We start from the raw sequence: 13,665 nt of genomic DNA on the forward strand, positions 1-13,665 counted from the left end.
GGGCGGAAAGTGGACTGCTGGAGCAGGCAAGGGACGGACCCAGCCTCCTGGGCAGGGGTGCAGAGAGGAGAGCCAGGGTGGAGAGTTGACTGTGGAGCACAGAAACCATCTCCCCTTAGGCTAAACTCAAGGCCAATGTCTGCCATTAAAATGTCCTTAGTAGATCGAGTGGAGTCAAGTAGAAAGGAATGAGCTGAGCTCAAATTTATAACTCTAAGCCCATAGAGAACTGTTTGAAAGGAGGCCCTGATTAAAGCAGAAAAGCAAAGGCACAAGAAGAATTAGTCACCCGAATGGAGTGTGAGGCAGTTGCGTTTAGTGGCATTGCTCATTTTTTCCACCTCTGCGGACATGAACCGAGATGCACCTTTGTTGTCACTGATGGAGCTGATTTCCGATGCCAAGCCCTGCACCTGACTTGACTTGGAGGCACATCTGAGGGGGCGCTGGGCTGAATGTGGAGCTGCTGGCTCCAAGGAGAGAACGGTGAAGGAGGGCATAGCGCCCTTGCAGTTAGGGAGGGAAGAACCATGAGCCAATTATTAGGACTCCACGTGCACTTGTCTTATAAACTGAAACCATCTGTGGTTTGCCCCAGGTCTCCTGAGTTTATTGGAGCCTTTATTGCCTCTGAGAGAGAGAGAGAAAAAGAGAGAAAGAAAGAGAGAGAGAGAGAGAGAGAGAGAGAAGTGCTCACATTTCACCTGCATGTGAATTGTAAATGTCAATGGCTTATATATCCTCAACAGGGACCCGTGTCACCCAGAACTGCCACCGGGGAGGTTCTCCGGAGGGCACAGGGTCTGACCTGAGTTGCTACCCAAGGATCCTTCACAGCACAACCTCAAGTGGGACCCTTCTATATCAGATACGATAACATGCACTGGTGAAAACAGAAAGCAAAGAGCAAAAGGAAGAAAAGAAAAATCATCCACCGTTTCAAAATCCAGACCTTAATAATGCCCTTTCAGACCTTTTCTCTAGGTCCCTATTTCTTTCTTATACAAATGTGACCAGGGGCACCTGGGTGGCTCTGTTGGTTAAGCGTCCAACTCTTGGTTTCAGCTCAGGCCATGGTCTCACAGGTCATGGGTTCAAGCCTTGCATGGGCTCTGTGCTGCCAGCACAGAGCCTGCTTGGGATTCTCTCTATCTCTCTCTCTCTGCCTTTTGCCTGCTCATGCTCTTTCTCTCTCTCAAAATTAATAAATAAACATAAATAAATAATCATACACTTTTCTAACATGCTGTTTTTCACCTAACTATATAATGTGAACATCCTTCTACATCGGTTTCCAGATATATGTGTCATTATTTTAATGACTGCAGGGTCTTGTACGAATGTACCCTCACTTATTTTGAATCACTCCCTATCGTTAGACATTCAGATCATTTCTGTTTTCAGTAGTGCAGGCACCTTTGCCAGCATTTATGACTATCTTCTCTAGTGATAGACTCTTGGAAGCAGGCTTGCTGCCTGACACTCCTCAATCCCAGCCATGGGTGAGGGTACAAGGAGGGCCCTTCCCAGTGCTCTGTGAGCTGTTTTGCAGCTGCCCGGCCGTGGGGCTGCTCCAGTCACTGCTCCGACTGTGCTGCTCAGCCCTCTCCCCTCTTGCTCTGCAGGGTCTCGGCGCGCATCATCCATCGCAGCCTCCCGGCTGGAGGAGGCCATGTCAGAGCTGACTGTGCCGAGCTCAGTCCTGAAGCAGGGCCCCATGCAGCTGTGGACCACGCTGGAACAGATCTGGCTCCAGGCTGGTGAGTGTCTCCGGCCCCAGTGACACCCACCTGCCCGCCTGCAGGCCTCTCAGCTGTGCGCTGCCCTGGAGGAAGGAGTGTGGGGCTATGAGGGCCCCTGCCAAGGCCTGGGTAGACTGTAGTACTCATGGAAAGGCCTGGGGATCAGAAACCTGGAGCCCTGGTTCCAGCTCTTCTTTGCTTGGCCCAAGAAAAGTCACTTAATCTGTCTGGCTGTGGGCTTCCTTCTGCACCAAATGGGGACAGGACCTGCCTGCCTACCTGGGAGAGGCTGTCTGTCAGCAAATATAAGTGTAAGAAGATTTGAAGAAAGACCACATAGATGGATAGTCTTCTTAGTCTCAAAAACAGGCCCATTCCTCCTTCTTGCCCATCTTCCCCTGAGTAAAACCAGTTAGTACTCAAACCCTAGAGGCTCACAGAGAAGAGGTGAGGGCTGGCAGTGTAGTTCATTGAAAGCAGAGGGCTGATAACACTGGGATGGCCATTCCCTCTTTATTTTTTTTTAATTTTTTTTAATGTTTACTTATCTTTGAGAGAGAGAGAGATCGAGACCAAGCATGAGCAGGGAAAGGGGCAGAGAGAGAGGGAGACAGAATCCAAAGCAGGCTCCAGGCTCTGAGCGGTCAGCATAAAGGCCAATGTGGAGCTTGAACCCACAAACCGTGAGATCATGACCTGAGCAGAAGTCAGATGCCTAACTGACTGACCCTCAGGTGGCCTCTTGATAGGTAACTGGCACCACTGCCACCGGGGAATTTGAGGGACAGTTAGTGTTGGGGAGGCAGGCAGCTTCAGGGTCACACACAGCTGGGTTCTTTTTTTATTATTATTTCATTTATTTTTATTTAAAAAAAAATTTTTTTTCAACGTTTATTTATTTTTGGGACAGAGAGAGACAGAGCATGAACGGGGGGGTGGGGGGGCAGAGAGAGAGGGAGACACAGAATCGGAAACAGGCTCCAGGCTCTGAGCCATCAGCCCAGAGCCCGACGCGGGGCTCGAACTCCCGGACCGCGAGATCGTGACCTGGCTGAAGTCGGACGCTTAACCGACTGCGCCATCCAGGCGCCCCTATTATTATTTTAGACAAGAGCCAGAGGGGCAGAAGGAGAGAGAGACAGAGAGAAGCTCAGGCAGCCTCCAGAGTGTGGGACTCGATTCAGGGCTTGATTTCACAACCCTGGGATCATGACCTGAGCTGAAATCAAGAGTTGGACACTCAACCAACTGAACTACCCAGGTGCCCCACAGAGCTTGGATTCTAATGCCAGCCCCTTTCTGCCTGTCCTGATCATGAACTATGAGCTGACGTGTGTAAAGCAGTTAGTGCAGCGTGGGACACCAGTAAATGGTGCTTGGTCTCTGTCCCATCCACTATAGTCGTGCTGGAGACAGAAGCAGGATGGCCCCCAGTGGTGACCGTCTTTGAGCCTCCACTAAGGATTCCAGGGAGGCACTTGCTGGGTTTGAGAATTTCATCTAAGCCGGGGTGAGAGGTGGGTTCAAGTGAAAAGGGAAAGAATCAAGGCCATCAATGTACCTGAATGACACAGAATAGCAGCAGCAGAAGAAGAAAAAGGAAGGTAGCAGAATAAGTGCAATCCTTAGAGGCTCCTGGGTGGCTCAGTCGGTTAAGCGTCTGACTTTGGCTGAAGCCATGATCTCATGGTTTGTGAGTTCGAGCCCCATATCGGGCTCTCTGCCCTCAGCAGAAGTCTGCTTCGGATCCTCTGTCTTCCTCTCTCTCTCTCTGCCCCTTACCCCCTCTCAAAAATAAAAAATTAAAAAAAAAAAAATAAGTGGAATCCTAGAAACGCACCAGGCCAACATGGCCTTCTGATCGAGAACTGCCCGAGTGAAGCTCCTCGCCTGTTTTCTGGTTACCCTGAGTGCCCATCTCTACCCAGGGGGTGGCGCCTACAGACATCCAGGGGAGATGCAGAAGACACTGCAAGTAGATGGTTCTGGAGACTGGCAGACATTGCAAGTCAGAGGCAGAATGTGTTTACCTGGGAATCTGAGGTTTCCCACTGCCTGGATTTCACATATGGTCCTATTAGCATGCAGTACTCCCCCTACTCCCCCACCATAGGTTCTGAATGTGGCGGAGGGGGACAGTTGGGCCAGGATTTACAGGCTAAACAGGGAAGCATTTTAATAATGCAAACATTGCCACAGCTAGCATAGGAGGGTCCCTTAGGATGCTAGGGATGTGTGGGAGCTGTGTTCCACAGCCGGCTTGTTGCATCCTGAGTAGGAAAAGGAATGTTGAAAACTCCAGAGGGATATTAAAAAAGGCCTCCCCTTAGGCAGAGAGCCCCCTGTCATCTGCTAAGACATGAAGCCGTAACAGCTCCCAAGAGGCACACCGGAGCCCCGACCCCTACATGTGCTTGGGGTAGGAAGCTGCCCACACTGGGCCTTCATGAACTTCAAGGGGCACATCAGCAACCCGGCGATCAGATCCAGAGTTGTGCATTGCCTACTCTAGAGTTCCCAAGGCCTTTGGTTTAATGACGCATGCTGTTTACTACCATCAGCAAATGAACACATTTTTGCATTTCACAAACCTGCTTGCATTTCTCAAGTATGCTGCTTTATGCTCCGGATGCTAGTGCATCCTGGTAACTCCAGGGAAGGAGTAAGCCTGTAATTAGGCTTGGGAATTATCGGTGTAAACACATGCCTTTCGATAACTTGCACATTAGCCTTTCTTCTCTGGATGTTATCCTAGATACTCAGCCTACAGAGAACTCTCAAGAACAAAATCTGAATGCCACGAATGTGGTGCCAAGTAAGGGTTGGGCAGAGTGGCATTAGGAGACAAGTTTGGGTGTGTGTGACCAATCCAAAATGGCAGTGGCTTCTGCAAAGTAGACACTTTGTAAGAAAAACAAAGCAAGCGTCTACTTTGCAGAAGCCACTGTAACAACTCAGAAGCCATTGTAACAACTCAGAGATGGAGGCCTTGACTGGGATGACAGCTGTGCTCTCCTGGTCCAGGGACCCAGGTTCCTTCCATTTCATTGGCTCTGCTCTACCTGGGGAGTCACTCTCACCCCTGTGATCTATGATGGCTCTTCACCACATTCACCTTCCCAGGCATAACCAGGAAGAGTGGGAGAAGGGGACACCCCCTCCCAGTCAGGGCATATTTTGGAATTTGCACTAATCACTTCCCCTCATGATCCACCAGCCAGAACTTAGTCACATGACAGCAACTAGCTGCATAGGACTGTGGGAAATGTCACCATCCTGGTTGCCTATAAGCCCTGTTAAAAATCAGGGGCTCTGTCATTATAGGAGAAAGTGGGGATAGATTGAGGGACAGCAGCCACAGCCAGAAAGGGAAGGAAGAAAGTGTGCCAGGTTCTTTATTCTGAGAATGGGAGGATTCTGGAGCAGTCTGCACTCCATAAGCTACCGGCATCACCAGCCAGCATTTGCTGAGCACTTACTGAATGAAGGGCTGCCCTTCTTCAAGCCTCTTCAAGCCTCCGCCCATCCCAGTCAGATGTGAGAAGCATCACGGAGGGCTTCCACTTGAGAGATCCGTTCCAGGAATGTTGCCTCTTTAGCAGAGGGTCTGTGTGATGATGGGAGAGGCACCAGGACTAACAGATGCTCCAGGATCCTGTGTGTCGAGAGGTGCCTTCCAGAAGAGCAAGATGGCCCACCTCCCTCTTTCACTGAAGCTCATGTCTCTGGGAGCTAACAGTGTGCTAGAGAAAGGAAGACAGATGTAGGGAAGAGATCCCCTAACCTGGAAGTCCAGGGCACTCATGGGCGGCCATGGGCTTTCCCTCAGCGGGGGGAAGTTGGCCCGAGTCCCAGCTCCCAAATGGCGGATTCACCACGTCTGGGCACTGGGCACAGAGCTCCAACTGCTAAACAGATCCGTCGAGCAAGAGCCAGTAACCCCACTGGTCCAGGCTGAATCTGTGCCCAGAAACCCTTTGCCCAAGGCATCTCAGAATGGGAGACCCAGCCTTCTATGAGGACAGTACTCAGGAGGCCCTGGGCACTGGCAGGTAACGGCTGCCGCGCTGTCAGCTGGGCAGACTGGAGAACTGGGGTGGGTGGCCAGGACAGTGTCTGACGGTCATGTTTATTATAACATTGCAGTCAAGGGAGAAACAGCCTCACCAGTGCCCCCCGCCCACCTCCTCTCGTGCTTTTCCTCCATTCCTCCTCATCCCTCTCTTTGTCTTCCCTCACGCTCCCCTCTGTCCCAGCTCCCCGCCCTTCTCCCTCCTGCCTTCTGTGCCTCCTTCCCACGTACCCTCTTCTCTTGCTCTGGCTTTTTCTTCTTCTTTCCTCTGCCTGCACCCCCTCCTCCCAGCTGCAGAGATAGTGAGGAGAGCATTCAGGGACAGGAAGTCAGGAGCCCAGGCCCTGCAGCTTTGATTCCCTTGTGGCCTGAGGTAAATTGGGCCCCCTCTCTGGGTCCCTGGGATGGAGGGTCTCAGACCAACCTGCAAAATGCCTTCAGACCTTCGGATTCTCAGTGTTATTCCTTCGGTTCCATGGTTGTCTCTCTCTTTCCTTCCTTGTCCGCCTCCCTTCTGTCACCTTTATTCTGGTGTCCATATGTCCTGATGGTCTGCTCCATGAGGAGAACACCTGTTTCCTTTAGGGGGATAGTTTTGGTGATCCCTTCTGGGGTTCAAGGCTAGCTAAGGGCCTAACCTTAACTTCTCTCCTAAGCTTTTCCCTGAGGGGCCTCTGCCTTTAGCCTGAGTGCCAAGTGCACTCTCACATGGGGAGGCTCCTGAAAGGCCTTAGACGTGACCCTGGGCCCTCCCTCCCCCTGCTCCTCAGCTTAGAACTAGTCCAAGGGCAAGGCCCTCCTTGCAAAGAGGGTGTGCAAATAGCCGGTGAAAAGTGAGTTCATTCCCCAACCTGGGGGTGGGGTGGAGCTTTGCTTTGGCCAAAAGACTGGAACCAGCTCAGGGTGCAGGGTTAGATCAGGATGCCTCAGAAAAAAAAAAAAAAAAACAATAAAAGGGACTGTTGCAAAGCTCCAGGGAACAGATGTTTTCCATTTGGAGCCTGCCGGGAGAAGCACAGAGTGGGGGCTGGTAGAGAGAGATGGACAGAAGAGGGAGAAAAGCTGAGACAGAGAGGTAGGAGGAGAGGTCAAGAGCAGGCAGAGAGGAGATGAGAGGAGTAGGGAAATCGGGAGGGAGAGAAAATGAGCTGAGGGGATGGGAGAGGGGGGCCTCGACACTGGGGACAGCTAGGTCTGTTTGCTGGGGTGGTGAACTGGACCGTGAGAATTCAAGGAAAGTCCAGTAACAGAGAGTGTTCCTCCAGCCCTGGCGGGGGGAGGCCCAGATGGGTGGGCACCTTGGGGCCCTAGCAGTCAAGGCCAGGAGGTCAAGAAATCAGGGCAGTGGGCGGGTGTGGTGGCACGCTATAGCCAGAGCATAGGCTGGCTGACTGTCTGGGGAGCACCATGTTTGGTAAAACAGTTGCCCAGGGACGCTGAGGCTAGGAAGAAGGGGTGCACTGCAGCCCCCAGACCTGTGGGCCTGTCTGCAGGTCAGAGGCCCCGCCCTGGAGTCTGAGCATGCCAGGGACTGTCTGCAAGGCAGCCAGGAGCCCTCAAGAGACCTTACTTCTCTGGCTCTGTTCTGTGTCATCTGGTTTCCTGCCTAACTGGTAATGAAGTCCATCGGACCAAAGCAGCCCTACCTATTTTTCAGGGCATGTTCTCTGCTGTATGGCCAGCCCGACAAGGGCTAGGGCCACAAGGAAAGAAGGAGGTGGGGATCCCTGTAATTGAAATCTGTTGATACGAAGGCACTGTGAGGAGTCGCCAAGGGAGACCCCAGGAGCGGCCTCCAGAGACAGGGACTCAGGAGACAGGACAGCAAATTGTAAACAGCTTAATGAGCCAAGCCAGGACCAGGCAGGCAGGCAGGTGGGCTGGGCCTGCTGGGCAAGGTCTATGGGAGTGGAGAGCCTAGCCTCTGAGCTGAGCTCCTGGTGGTAGATAGAGGAAGCAGCTACAGGGGCTGGTGCAGGACAGGCCTCCCCGCCTCCGGCACTCACACCATACGCTTCCTTCTGCTTCTCCCCCTCTCCTCCAGTGACCTTGGGGAGTTCGGGCAGGTCACAGTGGAGCCCAGCCCTCCAGGTCTGCACAACCTCCCTTCTGTCTGCCTGTCTAAGCACCCCTGCACTTTCAGGCCCCCGCTCCAGTGTTGCCTCCCCCCAGGAAGACTTCCCTGGCCACACCAGCACAGCTGACCTGACCCCTTCGGAGTGCCCAGAGTTTTCAGAATTGGCACTTGGCGCTGCATTGCCCTGGCTCCCTCCAGCAGTTTGGTCGCTCCGCTGCCCCACCTCCCCCCACCTCCCCTCTTTATCTTTCTCATGTGGGTGGGCCAGGCACATGGTCAGCACATCGTAGTTGCACACTGGGCCCTCAGTTATGAAGGCACCCTGCTCAGAGCCCCAGGCAGCAGCTCCAGAAGAGAATGTGACAGCACAGCAGAGGAGAGCTTAGGCAGAGTTAGACAAACCCCTCCCTGCAAGGCCCTGGGCTCTAAGGCTGCCCTTCCTGGCCTCACCTTCCTGCACTTTCTGCCTTGGGACTCTGCAGTTCAGGTTGTCTACAGGGACAAGAGCCTGCGTTTCTCTTTAGCCTTATCATGGGGGCCTGGCTCCTCTGTGTTTACTTAATTCTTCCAAATTCTCATCTCCACTAGAGACAAAAAGAGTACCCTTGCTCAAAAAGGCCTCTGTAGTATTGTAGGATGTGGCAAGCTACTTTGATTACACAATGAACCTTAGGCAACATTCACGCTGAGTACCCCCAAATGCTGTGTGCTGCAGTTGAGGCCTTAGGCTTCCTTCCTGCTTCTTGTTGAAACAGGAAGATGATGCCTGGGCCCAGGTTTTCCACCTTGTTCTGGGAGCTTCTTTGGGGATGTCTGTTATCTACCCGCCCCAGACCTGAATTAGTGTAACCTGAATTAGTGTAACCTCAGCCCTTGGCCTGTGCTAGGAACAGCTCCTGGCAGAGCCACAAGCCAGGCTCTGCGTGCCCTTCTGTGCTCCCATCTGTGTGCAGGCACCAGCCCCAGGAGGGGCAGCTGAGCCCAGGGCTGCCGGAGAGGAAGGCTGAGTGGGCCACGAGGCCGTGCTGCAAGCCCAGCCGGCCTGTTTCTAAAAGTGCCTGTTGTGGGTGTGTACCTGTGCAGCGTGGATCTGAAATGTGCCTTTATGTGGGCTGGCCTGAGATCGGAGAGATGGCCCCATTTTCCACAGATCTGCAGGGAAGAGGGCAAACTGGTTGTGGGACAGATCTTTCCTGCTTGTTGGTAAAAGGCACGTGCATTACCTATTCTCTCAGTGTGGCAGAAAGCCCTGGGCTTTGGAGAGAGGCCGGAGCTGCTAGGAGCCCAGCTCTGCCTCACCCCTTTCCACTGAGGGACTAGAGTGACGCCCTGCCTCCCTCAGCCTGGTTTGTTAGCACAGGGCTCATGAGAGCACCTCCTAGGAGGGTCAGATGAGAGTAGACACTTTGCAGAAGCAGGCCTTGGCCCACGGTCTCAAGGAGTGTGGGCCTTGTGGTAGCACACACCTGCATCCTCCTGATCAGCTTCCATCCCCCACCCCGAGACTCAAGGTCACCAGGTGAAGTGAGGGACGCTGCAGAAAGCCACCTGACCTTTACAGACGCCACCCGTGCCCCCACTGCCAAGCTTGCAGGTCAAGACAACCTGATGCAAACCCTAGGTCCACAGCTGACTCTCCCTGTGGTCTTAAGGTCACTTCCCTACCCTCTCTGTGCTCCAGTTTCCTCCTCCCTGAAGCAGGGTAATAAAAGTGCTTGTTCTACAAGCTGCTATGAGCGTCAGTGGAGACGGTCCGTGTGGAACATGTAGCGCGGTGCCTGACACCGAGTGAGCGCTCGGAAACCATTCTCTGCTATTGCCCCCACGGCCCAGAGCCAGCCCCGCCCATGCTGTGACTTGAGGGATGGCTTCCACCACCTGAGACCCTCCACTCTGGGGGCTGCCAGTCGGATGCAGGGAGGGGTCCTCTGCCTCTGGCTTTTCCTACCGCTGTCACCTCCCACTGTCCTTCTGGTTTCACAGCTGAGCTGTTCATGGAGCAGCGACACCTCAAGGAAGCGGGTTTCTGCATCCAGGAGGCAGCGGGCCTCTTTCCCACCTCACACTCGGTACTCTACATGCGGGGCCGGCTAGCCGAGATGAAGGGCAGCTTGGAGGAGGCCAAGCAGCTGTACAAGGAGGCACTCACGGTGAACCCCGACGGTGTGCGCATCATGCACAGCCTGGTGAGTCAGCCCCCCGGCCCCCGAGAAAGGCATCGGGGCCCTTCTGCCCTCTCACCCTCTCCACTGTCTGCAGGTGCCCTGCCGCCCCTGTTCCCTGGTGCTTGGGGGGAGGTGGCTTCCTCCCTGCTCTGTTGGGAGACACAAGTGTCTTACGGAGGCAGGGCCATTCCCCTTCAATCAGAGCCTGGCTGAGTTGATGAAAAAAATGTAGGTTTGGTTGATATTCCTTGTGACTTCCTTTTTGCTGTAAGTTTCGGTAAAGCAGTGTAGCCCCAAAGGGCTTTCGCTATTCCTCATCAGACCCTTGCCCTGGACACACTAGACAAAATGCTCTGCTTTCTGGGAGTCCCCAGTGCCTCCGTGATCACCAGGCTGCCTCTCCCATTTAGGAGGAGCTCTGTGCCTCTTTGGTGTCATTTAGAGGATGTCCTGAGATGGGCTGTCACGTCAGCCCTGACTCAAGCACACATGGAAAATGGCCCCTGGGGTGGTAAGAGGGCCCAGCGGCCCCCAGTCCGGCAACATGGCGCTCAGGACGTGGGTGCCCAGGGCTCGGTGACTTTCCATGGGAAGGTTTGGAGGCAGAGAGCAGGATGCTGGTGTTCTTGGCCTGGCCTTGCCATTCTCTTTCTGGGTGATCGTGGGCTTCTCTGAACCTCGGTTTTACTTATCTGTGCAATGGGGATTCTCTGGTGCAGGAAACATTTACTGAATACCTGCTCCGACAGTTGGTATAGTAGACTAGGGATAGCTGTTTTTTTCCCTTCCTTCCTTAGCTGCTTTTAGAGAGCCAGTATCAGGATAAATGTAATGATCTGAATGTATACAGGCCTGCACATGCACAGTGATTTTTGAAGTATAATTCATGAGCATACCATTAGCTACATGGTCTTCCCCTGTCAGGGTCCAGGTTCCACCTCAGATGTCCCCCTTTGACAGTTAAGGGGAGCAACCATGAGGGCGTCACTGACACCTGCCACATGGAGAACACAGAGGGATCAGACTGACTCCAGATGGCTGGAGGGTTATCATTGCCAAAAGGGGTCTGATTCGTTCACGAGAAGCCACAGGGAGTTCGATTTCCGCTCAGTGTCAGGAAAAACCGTACAGCTCTTAGAATAGTCCAAGTACAAACTCAGGAACCGTCTGCTGAAGACACTGCCAACAGAATGGAAACACCACTTGGGGGAGGAGCTGGGCCAAGTCATCTTTACAAGGTCCTTTCCAGCCCAAGAGTCCCTGAAAACAGATTACAGTAGAGACTCCCAGCTCAGCTATTACTCCTGCTGCCCGATTTCTTAAAGGATATCTACTTTGGACTCATGTGAATGTTCAGCGTTAGCTGAAGAAAGCCCACGCAGTGACATCACACCTGGCCCATGTTCCCCTCCACATGGCTCTGTGTTGCCTTGCAGTCTGCTCAGCAAATGTTTGTTTTTTTGCAAGGCACGTCCTCCTTCCTCCCGCAATTCAGACATGAGTTCCTCTGACAAATGCCTCCCCGGAGGTCACATCCAGACACTTGATGAGGGAGGTGGGAGGGAGGATGTGGGCTCTGTCATCAGGCCTGCAGCCAGGCAGAGATGTCTGCCTTCCACTGCGCTCACGGATATGTGCCTGCCGGCTCAGTCCCTAAAACCCAATAACAAGTACAATTTTGAAGTAACAGTGTACCATTTTTCATTTATGCTTATTATTGTTTGTAGCGATTTTCCTGAAATTGAAGCAGTTTCCTAGGGTGGGTTTCCATGGTAACTGAATAGCTGTCCAGAGTGGCTCCCTGCAGATGTTTCTGAAATGGTCCCTTTTCTCTTCCTGGGGTGCCTTGCTGATTTGATGAAATTAGAGCAAGTCAGGGCCAGGCCTGCCCACTGTTGAAAGTTACAAGCAACCAGAGGGGCAGTCGGCTCTGGCGTGGGCAGCCCATTTGCTTTCCACATGCTCTGTTCCTGCCAGCATCCCACACATATGCATGAAGAATAGCAAATTGCAAGCCTGGAGATTTATTAAGCACTCTTTTCCCAAAGACACAGGAAGGAACACTTTGGTATGTTGATCACCAGCATTCCCTGATGTGAGTGCCTTCCCTGTGCTGGCTTCAAACTCAGGACATCTAGGATCTAATCCTGGCTCTGGCCCCAATTCACTTGGGTGATTTAGGAAAAGACACACTTAACTTCCATGTTCCTGATGTCTCCTTTTGTAAGTGAATAATAATCTACATCATTCTAGGTCACTTCTAATCAAATGAGGTGGCACATGTGAAAGTGCTCCTAAAAGTCTTCAGTGCAATGTCAGAGAAGGCAGAACAACATATAAACCTCTAGTCTCCAGTCCCATACCCGTGACAAACATTGCTAATCAATCACAGAACTTTTTCTCACCGAGTACACACGTGACCTTTAGATGTTCTTTACCATGGTGCAACATCAGGGGAACCATTACCTGTTGGTCTAAGTCAACTTGGCATTTATGTAAGGGATTTGCCATAAAAATAATAGAGAGTGACGGAGACACATCAGTTGTCTCAGCCTTCATGAACTCTGGAGGTGGGTGCATTCTTGGAGAACTATCCAGAGAAAAAAATGTGAAGGGGAACTAATACCCATCCAGACCCCCATGCAGTCAGTCATTGCCAAGGCAGGTTCCCAAGGAGTGCATCCTGGCCTTGCCACACCACGGTGGTTCTCTGAGGATATCAGCCTCTGATAGGTGCAAGGAGAGGAGAGGCACCCCTCCCCTGAGAGCACAGCCACCCACAGGCTGGGCCAGGAGAGCTCTGGGTCCCTCGGTGAGCTGTGTGGGTGCCAGCTTCAGCCTTACAGTCCTTAGGGCAGGATCGTCAAACACCAGGGGGGCCTCAGGGCCTCTCCCTAGGGCTGTGTGCATGGGGACAGGAACTTTGAGGACAGGCCAGAGAAAGCTTCTGGGAGTGGAAGGTGATTGCTTTTAGGAGGCAGGGTCCTGGCATTTCTAAGAAAATGAACTTTGGCCCCGAAGCAGGTTCTCTATTCTCCAGGTCCTGCCACCCTCCCTGCCCTGGATGTGATGGGAGGCATTTCCATGGTTCAGGCTCCACCCTGGGCTCAGCTCAGGCTTTTCTACCCAACAGGCAGGAAAGAGACACCAGCTTAGCAGTGCTTTGCCAGGGAAGAATCTCCACTGTGCCTCAGCAGTGCCCCAGAAGTGTCTGTGCCGTCAAACCCCAGCCCTGCAGGCGGCCACCTCCACTAGGCTCACGGAGGGCCAGGTTGCTTCAGGAGACTTCCAGGTGCAGAAAGAAAATGCCATGCTCTCTGCAGATGGAAATTCCCAGTGAAATCTCAGGAGCAGATCCTAACAGTCTTTGCCAGCTAGGTCTCAGCCTCCCCACCAGGTAGCCAGAAACCCTACTCACTCAGCCTGGGCGTTCAGCACTTACCTTACAGGCAGAAGAATCTCATTACGGAGGGGAAGCCTGAACTCGACTTGCCTACTCTGAGGAAACATGAGAAAGGAAGCAGAGGAGTTGGCCCCCAGGTGACAGTGTTTTTCAGAAGGGCTCCATGGGCTTGGTGGAGAGGAATCCGAGGTGCCTACACCCCTCTC

The 13,665-nt window shown here is 52.9% G+C and overlaps 1 protein-coding gene across 3 annotated transcripts in view; it reads left to right on the forward strand.

Annotated features, from left to right (window-relative positions):
- Positions 1 to 13,665, forward strand: part of TTC7A (tetratricopeptide repeat domain 7A) — a 124,553-nt gene that overhangs the window by 100,803 nt on the left and 10,085 nt on the right. For all 3 annotated transcript variants that reach the window (XM_043603319.1, XM_043603321.1, XM_043603320.1), the window contains 2 exons: positions 1,626 to 1,760; positions 9,875 to 10,077. In XM_043603319.1, coding sequence (XP_043459254.1) covers positions 1,626 to 1,760; positions 9,875 to 10,077 — 338 coding nt within the window. The remainder of the gene's footprint in view (positions 1 to 1,625; positions 1,761 to 9,874; positions 10,078 to 13,665) is intronic.

This window comes from Prionailurus bengalensis, chromosome A3 (assembly GCF_016509475.1).
Source record: "Prionailurus bengalensis isolate Pbe53 chromosome A3, Fcat_Pben_1.1_paternal_pri, whole genome shotgun sequence".
Lineage (NCBI taxonomy): Eukaryota > Metazoa > Chordata > Mammalia > Carnivora > Felidae > Prionailurus > Prionailurus bengalensis.